General features: G+C 55.5%; 6 protein-coding genes and 1 non-coding gene across 7 annotated transcripts; 5 read left to right on the forward strand and 2 right to left on the reverse strand.

The window, feature by feature from the left end:
* Positions 1–1,880: 1,880 nt before the first annotated feature.
* Positions 1,881–3,388, forward strand: P884DRAFT_238534 (uncharacterized protein; the record flags this gene model as incomplete). The annotated part of the gene is made up of 5 exons (XM_069440092.1): positions 1,881–2,084; positions 2,180–2,373; positions 2,454–2,519; positions 2,619–2,919; positions 3,063–3,388. The coding sequence occupies exons 1-5, from the start codon at positions 1,964–1,966 to the stop codon at positions 3,386–3,388; spliced, it is 1,008 nt and encodes a 335-aa protein (XP_069299532.1). The 5' UTR covers positions 1,881–1,963.
* Positions 3,389–4,404: 1,016 nt separating this feature from the next.
* P884DRAFT_275700 (pyridine nucleotide-disulfide oxidoreductase-like protein) lies at positions 4,405–5,958 on the forward strand (the record flags this gene model as incomplete). Its single annotated transcript, XM_069442869.1, has 5 exons — positions 4,405–4,594; positions 4,648–4,992; positions 5,070–5,427; positions 5,487–5,827; positions 5,915–5,958. The coding sequence occupies 5 exons, from the start codon at positions 4,405–4,407 to the stop codon at positions 5,956–5,958; spliced, it is 1,278 nt and encodes a 425-aa protein (XP_069299533.1).
* A 254-nt stretch (positions 5,959–6,212) lies between these two features.
* On the reverse strand, positions 6,213–7,687 carry P884DRAFT_194844 (acyl-CoA N-acyltransferase; the record flags this gene model as incomplete). Its single annotated transcript, XM_069437865.1, has 2 exons — positions 6,213–6,575; positions 6,674–7,687. The coding sequence occupies 2 exons, from the start codon at positions 7,685–7,687 to the stop codon at positions 6,213–6,215; spliced, it is 1,377 nt and encodes a 458-aa protein (XP_069299534.1).
* Positions 7,688–9,249: 1,562 nt separating this feature from the next.
* On the forward strand, positions 9,250–11,743 carry P884DRAFT_218957 (uncharacterized protein). The gene is made up of 3 exons (XM_069439391.1): positions 9,250–9,954; positions 10,083–10,359; positions 10,472–11,743. The coding sequence occupies exons 1-3, from the start codon at positions 9,549–9,551 to the stop codon at positions 11,532–11,534; spliced, it is 1,746 nt and encodes a 581-aa protein (XP_069299535.1). The 5' UTR covers positions 9,250–9,548; the 3' UTR covers positions 11,535–11,743.
* A 310-nt stretch (positions 11,744–12,053) lies between these two features.
* P884DRAFT_t38 lies at positions 12,054–12,154 on the forward strand. The gene has a single exon. It is a non-coding gene; the product is annotated as a tRNA-Val (tRNA).
* Positions 12,155–12,300: 146 nt separating this feature from the next.
* P884DRAFT_297730 (alkaline-phosphatase-like protein) lies at positions 12,301–14,471 on the reverse strand (the record flags this gene model as incomplete). Its single annotated transcript, XM_069444544.1, has 3 exons — positions 12,301–12,654; positions 12,829–13,991; positions 14,126–14,471. The coding sequence occupies 3 exons, from the start codon at positions 14,469–14,471 to the stop codon at positions 12,301–12,303; spliced, it is 1,863 nt and encodes a 620-aa protein (XP_069299536.1).
* Positions 14,472–15,336: 865 nt separating this feature from the next.
* Positions 15,337–18,199, forward strand: P884DRAFT_297731 (major facilitator superfamily domain-containing protein; the record flags this gene model as incomplete). The annotated part of the gene is made up of 12 exons (XM_069444545.1): positions 15,337–15,475; positions 15,684–15,820; positions 15,908–15,981; positions 16,058–16,066; positions 16,153–16,250; positions 16,324–16,444; positions 16,507–16,897; positions 17,016–17,146; positions 17,242–17,364; positions 17,529–17,760; positions 17,916–18,021; positions 18,117–18,199. 12 exons carry the CDS (start codon positions 15,337–15,339, stop codon positions 18,197–18,199), a joined length of 1,644 nt encoding a protein of 547 aa, XP_069299537.1.
* Positions 18,200–18,714: the final 515 nt, after the last annotated feature.

Consider the following 18,714-nt stretch of genomic DNA (forward strand, 5'->3'; position numbering starts at 1 on the left):
CATATTATATAGGATATACTATGACTAGGAATATATATAATATTATTATTACTTAGAATATAATAAATATAATTAAGATAGTATTATATCTTCTTAGATAGGAGCTTAAACTCCTTATTAGAGGAGTTACCCTTAATAGCAAACCTACTAAGGAAAATGTTCTAATTCTTATACTAAAATTTAAGAGGTTAGTAAGGGGCTAGGACATATATAGGGCAACTATAGTTAGGAAAATAGAGGGAAAACTTATATTATAATCTTTATTCTTATTACTACTAAGACAATAGTTACTATTACTACCACTAAGTAAGCTAACTATAATAGATATTCTAAATAAAAAAAAAATTTTTAGGGATATAATATAGGTATAGGTAGCAAGACAATATATAGGTAGGCAGAGGCAGGGGGAATTAATAGATTACAAAAAGAGAAGAAGTCGGAGTTAGAGGGAGGGAGAGGAAGAATTTATACGCGTTTAGAAAGTAGGGCTAGGGGAGCACGTACAAGGCCCGAACAAAGACTAGGCCCTACTTCGAACTCGAACAAAGGCTAGGACCTATATAATACCAAAACAAAGACTAGGACCTATATAGGACCTAAACAAAGCCGGACTATATATATAGACCGCTAGCACGTATAGGCCCCGTTACCATAGTAATACTAGACAGACCTACCTAAGTATCCGACCAGAAAAAGAGGGGGGGTATATTACAGGCCCGGGCTCTACCTAGGCTAATCGATAACGGGCTATACCCGGTTTCGGACCGGACCTATATACGTTCGTAGGGCGTTCGTGGGGCACGCGCTTAGGACCTGGTCAGGCTCTAACCTAGTACCTAACCGGGCCCTAACCGGAGTATATACGTACCCCCTATGTTAGGAAACTAAGCCCCTTTCGACACCTATACTTACTTTCTCCTCTTTCTTCCCTTAAGGTAGTTAAATAAAACATTGTATGCTTATCTATAGTTGCTATAAGGCTAGTATATTATAAGGTATATTTATTAAGGATAAGCTAGATATATTAGCTATAGTTTATCTAAGTCCCCTTAGGTAAGATAACTAACTTAGACTTATTCTTTAAGGAAATGGCCCTCTAAATACTAAGTAAGGACCTCCTAGATTTAAAGCTTAGCTTTAGATTCTTGCTCTTATATACTATACTAGTCTTTCTTTATACCTAGGGAGGTATTATATTAATGCTAAGCTTAAATGTAGCTTTATTAGAGAAGTAAATATAAGTTATATTTTCTAGCTTTAAATATTATATCCTATATATAAATTAGAGCTGGCTTTTCTTATAGGCTAGGGTTAGGTATAGCTTCTTATATAGTTAGAAGGTATAATATTTATTCTTTATAAGATATACCTATATAGTATTAGGGTAAAGCTAATAGCTAAATTTCAAGGGGGTACTTATATAAGCTAGGGTTTCAAAGGGGTTCTAGACTATATAGCAAATAAGATGTCGTTTAGCCCTAGAATCAAGCTTCCTTAGCTAGCCGGTTTGTTTTCTAGGTTTAAAACTAGGTTCGGTAGCCTGTTATTCGTGACGAAGGATAGCTATGATGTAGACTTAGAGAGGCCATTAATATCTCAAATCTTTAAGGCTAAATAACCTAACCGATAGAGCGTTTTGATGACTTCTATTACTATAGTAGAATACTCTCTACGGTCAGTTTTCGGTTTGTACCTTATATTGTATGTTATATAGAGGAAAAACTGGTTTTGTCGGTGTAGGAGGTAGAGGAAGTATGTAAGTTAGGTCCTACCTTCTAAAAACGGCTAATCACTTTTTGGATGTGACTGTACAGTACACTGGCATAGAACGCGCTTTCTCTGCCGAGTAGACAAGGTACAGTACACTCACGACAGACATACGCACCTACACGTACTTCCAAACGACGAGACCAGGAATAACCACGACCTGCTTGTCTTTAGCCCAAACACAAACCATCCCGAAATGGCCGATACACCAGCCCCCCCAGCCCAGTTCACTCCCCGCTTCCGCACGGATATCTATCCATTCATTCATCCTTCCAAATTTAGAGGTACTCTGCAGGACAAGGTCGCCATCATCACAGGTACGTGCTTGATATTCCCCCTTGCTGTGTGATGCCTTGTTTTGTTTTTCCTTCAATGTGTCTATTGCAAAAGTCTTACTGTCGTCCCTCTCAAGGCGCCGCGGGAGCCATAGGCCAAGCTCTCGCCGAGTCATTTGCTGTGGCAGGCGCGAAACTGGTGTTGACATACCACAATACGCCGCCGCCGCCCGAGTTAAAAGAAAGGTGCATGCGGTTCGGGGCTGCGCAGGTGGAGTTTGTCAAGTGCAACGTTGCCGAGCTGGAGGGGTGCGAGTCGCTGGTGAAACAGGTGAGTCGCCCTCCCGTACCCAATCTCTCTCCTCCGGGAATAGGCAGGTCGAGAACGCGATCAGGGGTTGACATGGACAGGCATTTGACCTCTATGGAAAGGTCGATATACTCGTCAACAATGCCGGCGCGAACGGCTTGGGACCGGTAAGGGCCTTCTGTCCATCCGATCCATCCACCCAATCCACTCTTTCCCACGGGTCCCCCAATGTCGAATGGCCAGAGGACGACTAAAAACAGCTGCAGATGTATGCTCAGGACCCGCGCGACTTTATCCACGACATTGCCGTCAACTTCCACGGTCCGTACTACCTCATGCGGCTGCTGCTCCCGCACTTCCGCGAGCGGCGCAGCGGGTGTGTGCTGAATATTGCGTCGCGCGCGGGCACCGTCGCCATCCCGTACAGCACGAGCTACTGCGCGAGCAAGGCGGCTCTCATCAACCTGACAGCGTGCACGCAAAAGGAGATGGACGTCGAAGGGCTGGATGACGTGCACCTGTACGCGCTGCATCCGGGTGGCATCAAGAGTGCCATGACTTTGAAGAGTTCGTTATGTCCTTTTTTTTTTTTGTTCTTTACATACATACCTGTTATCCTTGCCCGGATTGGATACGAAATAAAGGACCTACTGGGAGGGCTGATAAGGGAGGAACGTTGGGCTGACTCGGGAGAAACACAAATCGGGCAGAGTACGCCAGCGAGTCCGTATCCTCCCTCCCGCCTCAGGCACGGTCCATCTTCGCCAACCAGCTCGACATCTACAACGACTCGCCGTACCTGAACGGCATGGTGTGTGTGGCACTGGCGACGGGCGTGGGCAAGCGCGTGCTGCGGGGCAAGTACTTTGACGTCGGGCAGGACCTCGAAGACGTGCTGGCGCAGGAGGAGGCCCTGAAAGCGGATCCGGACCTGTACATGTTGCACACCAGCTTTCTGGGCGACTTGACAAATGCCGGAGTGCCGCCGGGGGGCTATCATGCGCAGGAGGTCAAGTTTGTGTTTCCCGGTTTTTGAGTCGGTTGGGGGTGGTGGTGGTGGTGGTGGTGGTGGTGGATGGTTTTTCGTCTATTGGCTACCCCTCAGTGCCTGTGACGGCGGCAAGGCAGGGTTTTTTTTTTGGGGGGGGGGGGCCGGAGGAGAGGATTAGTAGGGAATGTCAAAGGGTTGTCGGCTTTTGGTTGCATTACCGCGCACTAGTGACTTGCGGCATACGTGTTCTTGAATCCGAAACCGGCTGGAGCAAACCGGATCGCTTGTGCACGTCTCCTCGAGTTCCGAGCAGCGGCGGCTTCCCTCGGATAATGGACCCCTGTTCACTGATAATCTGATAAGATGAGTCTGCAGCACTGTGGGTCTCGTGTGGATTGCGCCGGAGCGGGGGGTTGGCGGGCGTGGGCCCTGAAACTGTGTACGACCTGTTCCGGTTGGTTCACTGGAGAAATGAACCAAAAAATGACAACCAAAGCTCGAAACGAGCTCATCCGATCCCGGACGAAGGATTCGTTCCACAGCTCGGCGTTCTTGGCCCTCTGGCAACACACACGAAAGAACCAGGGGAAAGAAAGCGTACTCGTCACAACCCACACTAACAATTTCCACCCTTGGCACGAGCAATCGAACGAAAACACCGCTGAGAGCCAGCTGAGGTGGGGTAGTCGTTCGCCCGTCAGAAGCCCTCCCCTTGGATCGGTTCCAGGCAGTTTGCTCCCAACGAGGGTCCCGTGTGGGCTGGAATGAAACGGTCCGGGATGCTTGCTACCAACAGATTCGAAAATGGGTGTATGTAGTACCGACCCCCCGGATTCTCCCTCTTTTTTTTTTTTTTTTTTTCCCTCTCCCATCGCCTCAAAGTCCCCTATACCTCTTAGATGCCGCCTCGCCATCGTGCTCTTAGGCACCTTTGGAGCACCTTACGGCGTAGACCCCGCCGAGCACTATCCTGGTCGTGTCAACCACAGCAGCAGCCCGTCGTCAAGTTGCAACCATTCTCAGGCTCATCAGTCGCCATGGGCTCACTTTCCGGTCTCCAAATGTCGCAACCGTTCAGGGTTCTCATAGCCGGCGGCTCGTACGGCGGTCTCTCGGCCGCGCTCAACCTCCATGACCTCTGCCGCGGCCTGCCTCCCCGGTGCGGCCCAGCGCCGGCCGAGGGTGAGGACCTGCCGGAGACGCCGCAGTTTGCCGTCGACATAACCGTCGTCGACGAGCGGGATGGCTTCTGTGAGGCTACCAGTAGCGAGTCCCTACCCTTGCTGTGCTAATGATTTTTCCAGACCACCTCATCGGCTCGCCCCTGGCGCTGGCGTCGGAAGCGTTCACCGAAAAGTGTTGGGTCAAGTATGAGGACATCCCCGGGTTGCAGTCGCCCAACATCCACGTCGTTCACGGCAGCGTCAAGACGGTTGACCCGGCGCGCAAGGTAGCCACCTACCTCCCCCATAGCAGCACTGCCGAGCCTCAGGAGCTGCGGTACGACTACTTCGTCGCAGCCTCCGGGCTGAGGAGGGCCTGGCCTGTCGTGCCTCAATCGCTGCGCAGGAAGCAATACCTGTTCGAGGCTGGCGACCACATCCGTGCTGCCACAGCTGCGAGACATGGAGTTGTCATCGTCGGTGGCGGTGAGTCACCCGTCTCTCTTTGTCGGAGCAGCAGCATAAACAAGGAGGACATCAAGACTGATCAACCCCAACCCTAGGCGCTGTCGGCATCGAAATGGCCGCCGAGCTCAAGCTCGTCCACCCGCATCTCAACGTCACACTGGTCCATTCGCGCGACAAGTTGCTCTCCTCGGAAGCGCTGCCCGACGAGGTCAAGGACCGCAGCCTGGAGCTGTTGCGGGAAGCCGGCGTCGACGTGCTCATGTCGCACCGGCTCGACCGCACAGAGGAGGTCAAGGACGACAGCGGACACAGCTGCCTCAGGGTGCACTTCACCAACGGCCACAGCATGCTGGCCGACCAGGTATCCCTCGCCGTGTCGAGGAGCGTTCCCACGACGACGTACCTCCCGAGCGACGTGCTCGACGAGCAGGGCTACGTCAAGGTCCAAGCTAGGTATGTAACGCTCCCCTCTCTGCTGCTCCCTCCGAGGCAACCCTAACACTCGCACCCAGCCTTGCGTTCCCCGAGCAATCGCCCAACTCGGCCTTCCACTTCGCCGTCGGTGACCTGGCCAAGTGGTCCGGCATCAAGCGCTGCGGCGCCGCCATGCACATGGGCTACTACGCGGCCCACAACATCCACCGGCACATGCAGTTGCAGACGCAGACGGAGGGACAGGCTGCTCAGGCGACTGACAAAGGGGGGATCCCGAAGCTGCTGGAGCTGGGCGAGATTCCGCCCATGATCGGGCTGGCGGTGGGCAAGAAAGCCGTGGCCTACTGGCCTGAGGGCGGGATGACGTCGGGTGAAGATGTGATGAAGACCTTCTTTGGTGACGATCTCGGTTTTGCGAGTGAGTCGCCCCTGTTGAATCCATTTTTTTTTCTTCCTCCTTTAGCCTTTTTTTTCTTGAGGCATTAGTGTACTGACACGGATGCAGTCTGTTGGAATTATCTTCGACTCGGGGGCGATAAGGTCGAGTGACGTATGGTATTGCATTGCAGGGCGTTTTGGCGGGATTTTTCTTCCTTTTTTTTTTGGACATTGATATGCAGAAAGCTTTTAACACTTTCGGGTTCTGATATGCTATCTACACAAGTGAAAAGAAAAATAACGTGGGATGGAACAATAGCGGAACGTTGGTCCCACCCAGGTTAACCGATGCATCTTTCCGAATCGCATCCAGGTTTTTTGTTTTATTATTATTTTTCTCTTTTTGGTTCGTCCTACATTCGGGTTTACAACTTGGGCACCAAACCGACCCCGGTACCGCCCATGACCTTCTCGTTATCGTCCAAGGGGCACAGCTGGAAGAAGCGCTCGCGGGAGCAGCTCACGAGGGCGGCCCGCTTGTCGGGCAGGTCGATGAACTTGTGAAGCCCAAACCCGTGGATGAGGTCGTACATGAGGACCGACGTGTTGGTATACTTGGGCTCGCCGACCACGCTGGCGGTGCGGGGGTCGTCGAGGAAGAGGTAGTGCATCAGGCTCGACCACCAGGCACTGACGCGGTGCGGGCCGCGGTACCGCACGTCGCCGACGAGGCTGTGCCGGCCTCGGTCGTAGTCGCCCGCCGCGTAGTAGGAACCGATGCGGTCCTCCTGGGTCGCAGAGAACGGCGTCCCATGCGCATCAGCATTACGCAAAAGTCTCGAACTGAGGAGAGAAAGAGAAGGAGGAGAGAAAGAGAGCAACTCACCTTTGCCCAGTAAACTTCAAAGTAGGCGAAAAAGGTGTCGTCGAACCGCGCAAGCACGGCTAGCCGGTGCGGGTCCTCGTGCACCCTGGCCAGGTACTGCCGGTGCTGCTCGCGGGTGCCCGTCACGTTCCAGCCCTGCGACACGCGGGGGTCGTTCTGCCAGGCGTGGAACAGCTCCACGTGGGCCGGATCGGCGGCGTCGAGCGCCACCATGCTGAAGGTCTCGCGCAGGTGCGGGATGTAGCGGCTGTAGATGACGGACCCGGGCTGGGGCTTGGCCCGTCGCCGGGGGTGCCAGGCCGAGAGGGCGGCGGCGGCGGCACCGGACCCCGGAGCGGAGGCGGTCATGGTGTACTCGGGGGGCGGGAGTGGGTAGGACGCGAGGTCCGGGTCCTGCGACTCGGGCGCCCAGACGGGGCGCGGGCCGAAGGGGGAGGCGGCGCCTTGCCAGAAGGCACTCCGCGACATGAGGAGCTCGGTCGTGCCGGGGCCGGGCTGGGCAGCGTCCTGGGGGGAAGGAGGCGGCGGCGGCGGCGGCGACGGCGGCGGGTGGGCGGTGGCCAGGCCGAGCGTCTGGAGTTGCCGGGCTAGGCGGGCCGCGCCGGAGCCCCGGGCGTCGAGGCGGAACGCCTCCTCCCGCGGACGCAGGGTGAAGACGGCATAGATGATGAGCCAGAGCTGACCGACCGTAGGGGCCTGGGCTCCCGTCCAGCTCACTGCCACGGCAGGACTGCGTCTAGCTCTCGCCCATGGCGTGTTGTTTGACTCGCTTGGACGGTCGCTCGATTTGAGGTCTTGGGGTTCGGAGAAGGAGACGGAGCCGTTGTGAAGGGGGCTGGGGAGCGGCTTGTCGCTCGATTGGATCTCGCCAGGAGTGAGCTGGAAACGATTGGAGTCGCCCGTGTCTCGGACGACGAAGTAGGGTGTCTGGTAGGGGTGTGGCAGCTTCAGGATCGGGTCCGACGAAGCTGCGTAGTCGGCAAAGCGCCGTGGCGTTCTTGTTGGCGAGGACATCCCAAAGTGTGTATAAGGGTATGTGTTGTATGTTATGTGTATGATTGTGTGAGTGCTCGATTGGGCGGGCAGGAAGATGCGTCCAAAACTTAGACAGGAATTACAAGGTCACGGAAGTAGCAACAACACCAAGGAGATCTGATCGCTCATCACATGCACGACCAAAAAAAAAAAAAAGGGAAAAAAAAAGCAGGCCGTTGACACCCACACAAATTGCATCCAAGATGTGGGTATTCAAGCACCCACATCTGCATCCACTTTGGCAATGACCAGACGAGAGAGAGAACCGGTGTCCGGGATGCTGGGTCATGTTTCGCGGCAGAAACCGGTTTCACAGCTTCTGTGGGTTATTTCTTTTTCGCGAGACACCGCGTGTTCTTCCCGTGGGATGTGGATGATTAACCAATGAGCGACGGGCTAGGGTCCGAGAGGAGTCGCCGGGGTTCGGATCTGATAACTTTACTTGAACGCCAGAAAGCGGATCAGATAATTCTGCGTAGCACCTCCTTGGCGCCCGATCTCGGAGGTCTAGATTTTGGCGTGGGGTTGTTCATTGCCGTCCTGATCCATTACCCGCACAGCCATCAAACGGCTACGGACGGGTATCCCGAGAAAAAGGACAAGTGAAAGAACGAGAAGAGAAAGATACAACATTACATACGGTAGCAGAGATCACTCACCTACCGTCAAATCAATACAGTATCAGCTCCGACCGAACCAACGATTCTAGGTCAATGGATGAATAACACGGGTAAATGTGCCATCTCCCCTCGGAGAGTGCAGAAACAGAACAAGAGGAGAGCCACTACCCGACACTAGCGAGAGGTAGCTGCTGTGTACTACCACAGCCGTCGCTTCCCCAGCCAGAAAATTGAGGCTTGGCATGATTCATCTTATCAGATCCCGAGGAGTGCACTTCGGCTTTCCAGTGGCCCCCTCTGCGGCATTTTACCAGGGCAAGGGCGGCCCACCACCATCGCACCACTCTTGTGGCACTTTCGGTTAACAGATTGTGGAGGAGCAGCGCGACCTTGCCCCGCCAAGTGTGCCCCCCAAAAAGAGAAGAAAAAAAATCTGATCCGTTTTCTGGCTCCATGAGTGGAACCGCTTTTCATGCCAACCGAGAATGCCCATCGGTCGCGCCTTTCAGTACCTACTACACTAGACCGAGCCAGCGGTGCCTCCGGGTGTGTATCCGCGCGGGTGCTGTATAGTCTCCGTCCGAGGCATACATACTGGGTGCACTACTTGTAGTGTCCTGTGTAGTAACCGAAGAGCAAGCGATGCAGCGGACCGGGGGCCGAGCTATCACGCACCACCGTTCCTCCTCGGGCACATTCTGGGCCGATCCGCAAAGTTCTCTTGGAATAGCCGAGAGGCTCCTGCTGGTGCGGGGCCCTGCTTGAATGCATCTTATCAGATTAGATGGAGCAAGGTAACCCTACACTAGTGTACACCATATTCCGTACCCACCCACGAATCCACACATTCGGCCCCGTACTATGTACATACAAGCAGTGGAGCGGGCTGAACTCTGGAGCTCGGGTGCCTGTGTGGGTAGCGTGGCTCCCTCGCCAGTCGGCCTGTTACCGTCGGGTCCCGTCATGGTTTCTTTTTTTTCTTCTTTTTTTTTCTGCCGGTTCGCCCCGGCTATGCGGTTCCTAAACCCTCGCCCAACGCACTCGCTCAGTTCCTGTCCGTAGGTAGGCACCTAGGACATTGCTCCAAACCGACAGCTCGCTCTCTCCTTTGTGTTGTAACGGCTCAAGATACTGCAAGTCGAAACATCCAACCATACCCACTTCGGGCGCCGTCAGAACTTAGAACAGAGGCCCGACATTTTCAAAGCGGTCGGTAGGCCATGTCTGTTCAGACCCCAGCTCACCATCCGCCCGAGGACGGGCTTGTCCTCCCTCAGCCCCAGAAACCGTCGCTCCTCTTTGGCCCGACAGACCCGCCACTGGTAGACCTGACACTCGGGGAGCTGCTGAACCTGCAATGCCTTCACCACGGCACGCGAGAAGGGATCGTGATCCCGTGGACGGGGGCGAGATGGACCTACAACGAGCTTAACCACCACAGCCGGCTGCTGGCGGCCGCCCTGTTGGAGATGGGCATCGGCGTGGGCGACAGGGTGGGCATCATGGCAGGCAATTGCGAACAATACGCCGCCGTGTTCTTCGCCGCGACAAGGATAGGCGCCATCCTGGTGATCCTCAACAACACGTATACCCCGACTGAGGCGCAGTACGGCCTTGACTTTTCCGGTATGATTTTTTTTTTATTGACGCACCATCCCCTAGTTGGTTTTTTTTTTTTTTGCCCCTAATTTGTTGTTTTCTCTTCATTTTTGCTTCCCATACCGTGCCCTAGCCTAACACTCGCTGTCGCACAGAGTGCAAGGTGTTCTTCACCACGAAGAGGATAGGGCGGCTCGACCAAGGGCCGCTCCTGGACCAGCTCGCGGCCCGGGCGACGGGCCCCAAAGTCGTGATTCTGCGGGGCGACTCGGAGGGGTACACCAGCTACGGGGACTTGCTGTCGCGAGGCTCCCGCGTCGACCCGGACCGGCTCCATCATGCCGAGATGAAGGTGGTTCCGCACCTCGTATGCAACCTCCAGTTCACCAGCGGCACCACCGGCCTGCCCAAGGCGGCCATGCTAACTCACCAGTACGTCCTGGCCGTGCGGCCGTGCTCCCCGCGTCTCTGTCTCGTCGTGTTTAAACGCCTGTGTGTATAGTTATGTATATTTGCTAACACGTTGTTCTCCCGTGTGTTCCAGCAACATTGTCAACAATGCCCGCTTCATCGGCGACCGGATGCGGCTCACCCCCGCCGACGTGCTGTGCTGCCCGCCGCCGCTCTTCCACTGCTTCGGCCTGGTGCTCGGGCTGCTCGCGGTGCTGACGCACGGGGCCAAGATCGTGTACCCGGCCGAGGTGTTCGACGCGCGGGCGACGCTGGAGGCGATCGTGAAGGAGCAATGCACGGCGGCGCACGGGGTGCCGGCCATGTTCGACAGCCTGCTGGCCCTCCCGGAGGCGCGGCGGCTGCGGGCGGAGGACCTGCGCCTGCGCACCGGCATCATCGCGGGCGCGCCGGTGCCGCGCCGCCTGATGGAGCAGCTCGTCTCGCGGCTGGGCATGGCCGAGTTCACATCGAGCTACGGGCTGACCGAGGCGTCGCCGACCTGCTTCAACGCCTTCACCGACGACCCCATCAGCCTGCGCCTGACCACGGTCGGCACCCTGATGCCGCACGCCATGGCCAAGATCGTGGACCGCGACGGCCAGATCGTGCCCGTCGGCACCCGCGGCGAGCTGTGCATCGGCGGCTACCAGCTGCAGGCCGGCTACTGGAACAACTCGGAGAAGACCAACGAGGTCATGGTGCGCGACGAGAGCGGCGTCCTGTGGCTGCACACGGGCGACGAGGCCGTCTTTGACGAGCGCGGCTACTGCTCCATCACCGGCCGCTTCAAGGACATCATCATCCGCGGGGGCGAGAACATCTACCCGCTCGAGATCGAGGAGCGCCTGGTGGCCCACCCGGCCATCGCCACCGCCGTCGTCGTCGGCCTCAAGGACGCCCACTACGGCGAGGTCGTCGGCGCCTTCCTGGGCCTGGATCCCGCCCACGGGCACCGGCCGCGGCCGGGGGCCGAGGAGGTCAGGGAATGGGTGCGCCGCAAGCTGGGCAAGCACAAGGCGCCCACCCACGTCTTCTGGCTCGGCGTCGACGGCGTGCCCAGCACGGTCCCGCTGACGGGGAGCGGTAAGGTGCGCAAGTTCGAGATGGCCCGGCTGGGGAACAAGCTCCTCGAGGAGGCAAAGGCGAAGCTCTAAGAGAGAGAGAGAGAGAGAGAGAAGGGAGAAAGGGAGCGGGGAGAAAAGAAGCGATGGCTGATTATTACCCGCCGTAAATAATATTCACGAGTCGGTTCAATTGATTTTGGGAAAATCGAGGAATAAAGGGCTAAGTAGCGAGGGTTTAATGAACGTACAAACAAGTATCTGTCAATTCAAGATTTTTGATGAATGTAGCATCAAGGTGCTTGATAGAGGGCGCCGATATGCCCGCTCCTCGAAGTCGTCGGGGTTCAATGGGATTGTAATTTACTCTACGTATGTACTGTACATACATACATACGATTACAGTTCCGTACCTGAGATGCGTGTTTGCGGTGAGTGGAAACACCGCAGGGTGCCGGTATCTGTCAGGCCGAATGAGGTATTGCGAGTTTCGAGAATTAATAACGAGAAAGGGGCATCTGCTGTTGATGTTGGGTCGAAACCTCTCCTCATGCGACACTAGGTGCTAATCCTACAAGAATGAATGCTCTCAGTTACTGCATAACAACTGCCGGTCGACTGGTGTAGTGGTTATCACGTCTCGTTCACAGTAGGTGAATACAGCTGGAGTTCTTCCACCGAGAAGGTGCCAGGTTCGATCCCTGGGTCGATCATCTCTTTTTGGTTTTCTTTCTCTTGAAATAGCCGCTTCAGTCCCCCCCGAGCCGCAATCTTATTAACTAGTACAAACTTGAATTTGGGAGCTGGGCAGATCCTGTAACGAGATTAATATTAACTACATACTTTCCAATTTTATTTTTCAAACCCATTCGCTCCATCTCGCCCCGTGCCGATACACCAGCCCTTCGGTCTCGAACTGGGGCCCCTCGGCATCTAGGAGGTAGCCCATCTCGCAGCGGGTGAAGCTGACCTTCTTCTGCTGCTGCTCGTAAAAGACGTCGAAGCGGGGGTTCAGGGCGTCGTGCAGGTTCTGGACGTTGCCGGCCGGGTGCAGGGCGTGCCACGGCCGGACACAGGTCTGCCCCTTGCACGACTTGAGCACAAACAGCAGCGAGTCCAGACGGGCAACCACCTTCTCGAACGGCACCCCCAGCAGGGTGGCGGGGGGCTTGGCCGAGTCGCGAAGGAGGTTGTTGAGCTGGTAGGGGTCCGTCTAATAATAAATCCGGAAAAGAAGAGAGAGAGAGAGAGAGAGAGACGATTGAAAGTCAGCAGGCCAGCCATGCAAGAGTCTCGAGAACAGAAGAAAAGAAGAAAAGAAGAAAAGAAAGTTTTGGGGGGGGGGGGGGACAAGAAAACAAAGACAAGGAGGTCGGGGTGCTCGTACCGTCAAGTCGTAGAGCTCGTGCTCGTTATTGCACCACACGGCATAATAGAAGTTGTACTCGTCGCCGATGACGCGCAGGGCCTTGTACGTGTTGTTGCGCAGCAGGCGCTCCTCGTGGCCGGGAAAGGGGCTGCCCTCGGACAGGGCGAAGCCCCAGAACTCGACGGTGACGTGCTCGTGGCGGGAGCGGGAGCGGGCGGCGGCGTCGATGGCCGGGCGGGAGAGGGGGATGGCCTCGCCGTCGAAGCCGTAGTCGTCGCGGAGGCGGGCGCCGTCGACGCCGGCGAGGCGCAGGATGGTCGGGGCCAGGTCGACGTGCGCGGTCACGAGGCGGTCGGCGACGTGGGCCGGGGCGACGCCGGGCCCGCGCACGATCAGGGGCACGTTGATGTCCTCCTCGAAGCCGCACTCCTTGCCCGGCTGCAGGCGGTGCTGGCCGATGTGGAAGCCGTTGTCGGTGGTGTAGAAGAGGTACGTGTCGGCGAGCAGGCCGAGCCGGTCGAGCCGGCGCACCACGGCGTCGACCAGCTCGTCGACCGACTGCAGCGCGCGCAGGCGCTGCCGGTAGAAGTGGTCGTTGAAGGCCACGTTGGCCTCCGTCTGCGGCGGCAGCTGACGGAGCCAGCCGGCACCCCATGTCGCCACCGCCGGCTCGGCCGGGTTGAAGTGCGGCGTGCGCGGCACCACGGCGTCGGCGAACAGGTGCGCGTGCCGCGCCGCGGGGATCGGCGGCGTGAAGGTCACCCGCGACTCGATGTCGTCGTCCCCGCCCCCGCCCCCGTCCCCGTCCGGCGTCGGCGCCTGGGCCACGTTACTGTGCGGCGCGACGGGCGCGATGCCGAGGAAGAAGGGGCGCGGCGACTGCGAGGCCTCGTCCAGGAAGGAGAGGGCCTTCTGGGCCAGCACGTCCACCGAGTGCTGGTTCGGGTAGCTGACGGGCGGCTCGCGGTTCCGCTGGAAGCTGGCGTTGAGGTACATGTACGTGTAAGGGTCCAGCAGGAACTCGGTCCCGTTCCAGCCGGCCGGGTACGGCGAGTCGTAGTTGTCGACCGTGTGCGCGTTGAAGAGCTTGCCCGTGTAGTACGTGTCGTACCCGGCCTCCTGGAGCCACACCGGGAGGTAGGCCTCGTTCAGCCCCTGCTTCACAAACTTGGGGTATCCGCCTGCACTCGCTCGGGTGGTCAGCCTGCGTTTCTTCATTCCTACGTGGGAAAAGAAAAAAGAAAAAAAAAAAAAGAGGGTAGTTGACAAAGAAAGGCACCCAACAACACGGGGGCCGGGGGGAAGGGGCTGGTACCATAAGGCGGGCTCACGTCGGTCACATTCGTGTTGTGCGCGAGCTTGCCAGTCCACAGAGAGACTCGGGACGGGCAGCAGATGGCCGTGGTGCAGTAGTGGCGCTTGTAGAAAGTTCCCTTGTCGATGAGATGTCTCTTAATCAGGGGAAGGTAGTCGAGCGACTGCAAGTGCAGGTCTTGGTCATCGGTCAGGATAAACACTATGTTGGGTTTCTTCTCCCCCTGAGCGATGGGACCCCACGGGCCGCCGAGACCCAGAGGCGTCTGTTCATGATCCCCAATACCGATACCCGCTAGGGCGACAGATAGATGCAGGCCGGCGACGGCGACTCCGGAGAGACGCATCGTGGCAGGAGCGGGTGAGCTAAGGGCGAAACGAAAGAGAAGAAAAAGAATAGAAACCGATTGATGATTGACTGATTGATCACGGTATGATATGCAAAATGGTTGTGTGCCGTGACGGCAACCCCAGGTGTGATTAATTAATAAGTAACTAATAGTTATTAATTACAACCTACGGAGTCTACTGACGAATACCAAGTAGATTGATTATAATATCTCACTATTGAACCTCACTCTCTATAAAGCCTAAGTACGAATTGCTCACCAAGGTACTCCGGACCTAGGATGTGGTCGTGAATGGCGTTATTGACCCTGGCAATTGCATCGGTTCGTGTGCACCAATCTCGGTCTCTGAACCCCCACACTCGCGCCTTCAAGATGGATGCGAAACCGAAGGTTGGGAACGCGGAGGGCATGCATTTGTTATCGAGTTTTGTCAGGAACGGTTCCAGTTCCAACAACTCATACCCTTGCACTAATTATTTTGGAAAATCAGCGGCAGGTTGAGTGGGCAGATAAAGATGCCATTCAGGGGGTTACGACATCCAACAGAAAATGTCGTGATCGGCCGAACCGGTGCCGGCGCCAGCAACCACGGGGATAAGCTCTGTTTCCGGAAAAACGCCATTGGCTTGCGGCGCCTCGGGGGCCAGAGAGAAGTTGAAAACGGATTTTCCTTTTTTATTGTGTATTTTAGAAAAGAAAGTAAAAAAGGACATGTATTAATCTACAGCAGGTACTACAGCAGGACATATCGTATGTAAATCATGTATGATTAATACCTACCCGTTGTGGGCGAGACCCGAAACTCCAATTCTGACTCGGGCTAGCTAGGGGCTAAGTACCTAAGCTACATAGCAAACAAAGCATGGCCCAGCAATCCGAGGCGGCAGGCGTCCAGCCTTCCGAGCGGTCGCCGCTCTTGGCCAAGACGGCGGACTCGAACGGAGAAGGGGGCGTGTCGCTCTCTGTTGAGGAGGTGCCGGCGAAGGTGCTGCTGAGCGAAAGTCGAGGCAATGGATCAGCCTCAAAGATCGGAGGAGGAGATGATGAAGAAGAGAGTCAACACCAAGAGCAAGTGGGCGCGAAAGGGGCTAGAAACGGCCATGTGGCGCGCATTATCTCGGTTCTGCTCATTGGTAATTACGTCTTCTTTTATCCAGAGACAACTGATTGTCCTTTCAGAAATCACAGATCGCTGATTCGAGTCTTCAGGTATCTTTGTGGCGCACGCCGACGGGTCTATTCTCCTGGCCACGCACCCCGTCATCGCCTCGGAATTCAATGATCTGGAAAACTCGAGCTGGTTGATCACAAGCTTCGCCCTGGCGGGCGCTGCCACGCAGACCTTGGTGAGCAAGTCGCAACTTGCCTCTCCAATTAATTAATTAATTACCCATTGGAAAGCTTCCCTGCTGACAGACCTCTTTTTACAAAAGTACGGAAAATTGAGTGACATCTACGGCCGCAAGACATTGGTCATCGTCGCCTATGTTATATTCGTGCTCGGTTGGTAAGGGTGCTCTTCTCCCGGGAAAAAAGAAAAAAAGAAAAGAAATATCAAAATAATACGGTGCTAACGGCAACAGTGCCCTCGTGTAATTATGTCCTGCGTTCTCGCCTTCCCCTGAAACTTGATTCGACCGTGTTCGCACATCATCGCACGTGCTAATGATAAGGATAGAGGCATGGGCCAAACCATGTGGCAAGTCGTCCTCGGCCGAGTCGTCTCCGGCGCAGGAGCATCCGGAATGGCAGGACTGGTGTCCATTCTCATCACGGGTAATGATATGCCTCTGAAACGACCCGATGAGAGACCCGGTGGCTTCACGTTCTCGAGCTAATCCTCCAATAGATCTGCTTCCAATTCGAGAGGTCGCACAGTGGCGCGCATATGTCAACCTGGTTGCCACTCTGGGCCGCAGCATAGGGGGGCCCCTGGGCGGTTGGCTTGTCGATGTCGTCGGATGGCGATGGTGATTACGCTCTATTACGGGATCCCATAATCTCTGCTCTGAAACTAATAGCGCCCTTCTAGGTCCTTCTTTGGCCAGGTTCCTCCCATCCTGCTCGCAATCTTTCTCGTCACCGTCTCCCTTCCCCGCTCCCCGGCCGCGTCATCCTCGAACGGCGTCGACGATAGACTTGCACAGAGAAGCAAGATCAGCCGAGTCGACTTTAAGGGCTCTCTCCTCTTTGCCCTCGCCATCCTTGCCTTTCTCTTGCCCATCGAGCTCGGAGGCGTCAAGCTGCCTTGGTCCCACCCGGCCATCATTGTCCTCTTTGGTCTGAGCCCCGTACTCCTCTTGGTTTTCGTCGCAGTCGAAAAGAGACAAGGAGAACCAATCTTGCCCCTCGGCATTTTCCAACGGCGCGATGCCGTTTTCTCCTATGCCATCCTCGGCTTACAGACTGCCGCCCAGCTCAGTGTACGTGTGCCCTTCCTGCTTGTGTTGTTCGGACGGGAAGGTTACCCCTGGCGTCGTGGGCGTTGTGAGCGTTGAGAGGAGGGCACAATTGAAAACTGACCTGGAACTTGCGGTTCAGCTCATGTTTTCGGTTCCGCTATACTTTCAAATCACGACTCGCTCATCTAATACCGCATCTGGCGCTCATCTGGTGCCCGCCGTGGTCGGAAATGCGATAGGCGGGTTGATCTCCGGAGTGATTATCAAGAGGTGCGTCTCGATATCCCGAATACCACCCGGCCGGGAATGATGTGGCAGAGTGGACATACAATACGGCGGCTGAGACCATTAACCTCCTTACCCAGAACCGGCCGCTACAAGACCCTCATCATCCTGGCCGTCACGCTCTCCTCCCTTAGTTACTTCTTGCTCATGCTCCGCTGGCATGGCAGCACCAACTTCTGGGAATCTCTCTATATCTTCCCCAGGTTTGTCCCCACCCTCCACAATTCCCCTTTTTTTGTCCTCTTCTCTCTCCTGGTTGAACACTCCTTGCGTGGGGTTGGGGTCCCCCGCCCATCTACACACCCGTCGCGCCCCTCATCTACCCACAAATAAGAGTCCGCATCGACCAGCTAACACCCTTCCTCAGCGGTTTCGGCACCGGAATCGCCCAGTCCGCCGTCTTCGTCTCCCTGCAGGCCGTCATTGCAGCCCAGGACCCGTCCCACCTCGCGCCCGCCATCTCCTTCATGTACCTCACCACCACCATCGCCATCACCCTCGGCGTGCCGCTCTCCAATGCCGTCATGCAGAGCGCGCTGCGCCGCAGCCTGTGGAGGAGATTGATTGCCTTGCGCCTCGGCGGAGACGAGATTGCAAAGGTCAGTTGCATATTCACATTCATGTCAGAACCTCGGGAGACCAAAAAAAAAAGAAAAAAAAAAGAAAAAAAAACAGATCTCGCTTCATCAAAACGATAGTTATTAATTACTCGAGGACGATTTGGCTTGCGACTGACCATTCATGATTTTGCTAGATTGTCGAAAACACCGTGTCGGATGTCGATTTTGTAGATCAGGTCACGGGGAGGGTGAGGGATGCCGTGGTCGGCTCATATGTGGACGGGCTGTGGTGGAGTCACGGTGAGTGAGCCCCTGAACTCCGCTGGCGATACGTAACCCTTCTTGTTTTCAGCGAACGTTTTGTTCTCTTTTTCCTGACACGATTGGCTCCGTAGGTGTCTCATTCCTGTTCTCCGCCACCGCCTTCGTGCTGGCTCTCTTCATCCGGCAGAGGCCTCTTCACGGGCCAAGGGCGTAGGGAAGAACAGGTTCATGACAGATAGGGGGGGGGGGGGGGGGGGGGGGGGGGGGAAGGGGTAGATACATGTACATATCGCACCCGTTTATCTGTCTAGAAATGTCGGGCGCCCTTTCAAATCTTTTGCGGAGAGGCAGCAGTCCCAGGGGCATGACCACGGAAGAGGTGAAGAGATACGAGATAATTAGTCGTCACACGCGGCCCGCTCAGACTAAAGAACAACACAAGGTGATGGGAGAGACAATGGCTCCCGTCAACACTACAGTCACATACTATTGGCCAATGAGAAACGGCATTGAGTATTGCAATTAAAGTTATTAGTTGTAACCTCGGTCGCACTGAGTTTGTATGTGAGACTTCCGGGCCGTTTTCTCCTGAATACGGTTGTGTCCGGAGGTGATTACATTTGAGTAACTGAAGATCCGAGGTAATTACGCATTTCTTTCAATTCAAACAATAAAATTCCATTCCACTCGGCTCTTCATCTAAAGTGCCTATGAACATACCAACAACAA

Source organism: Thermothelomyces heterothallicus (genome assembly GCF_042370625.1).
Source record: "Thermothelomyces heterothallicus CBS 202.75 unplaced genomic scaffold P884_scaffold_5, whole genome shotgun sequence".
Taxonomy (NCBI): Eukaryota; Fungi; Ascomycota; class Sordariomycetes; order Sordariales; family Chaetomiaceae; genus Thermothelomyces; species Thermothelomyces heterothallicus.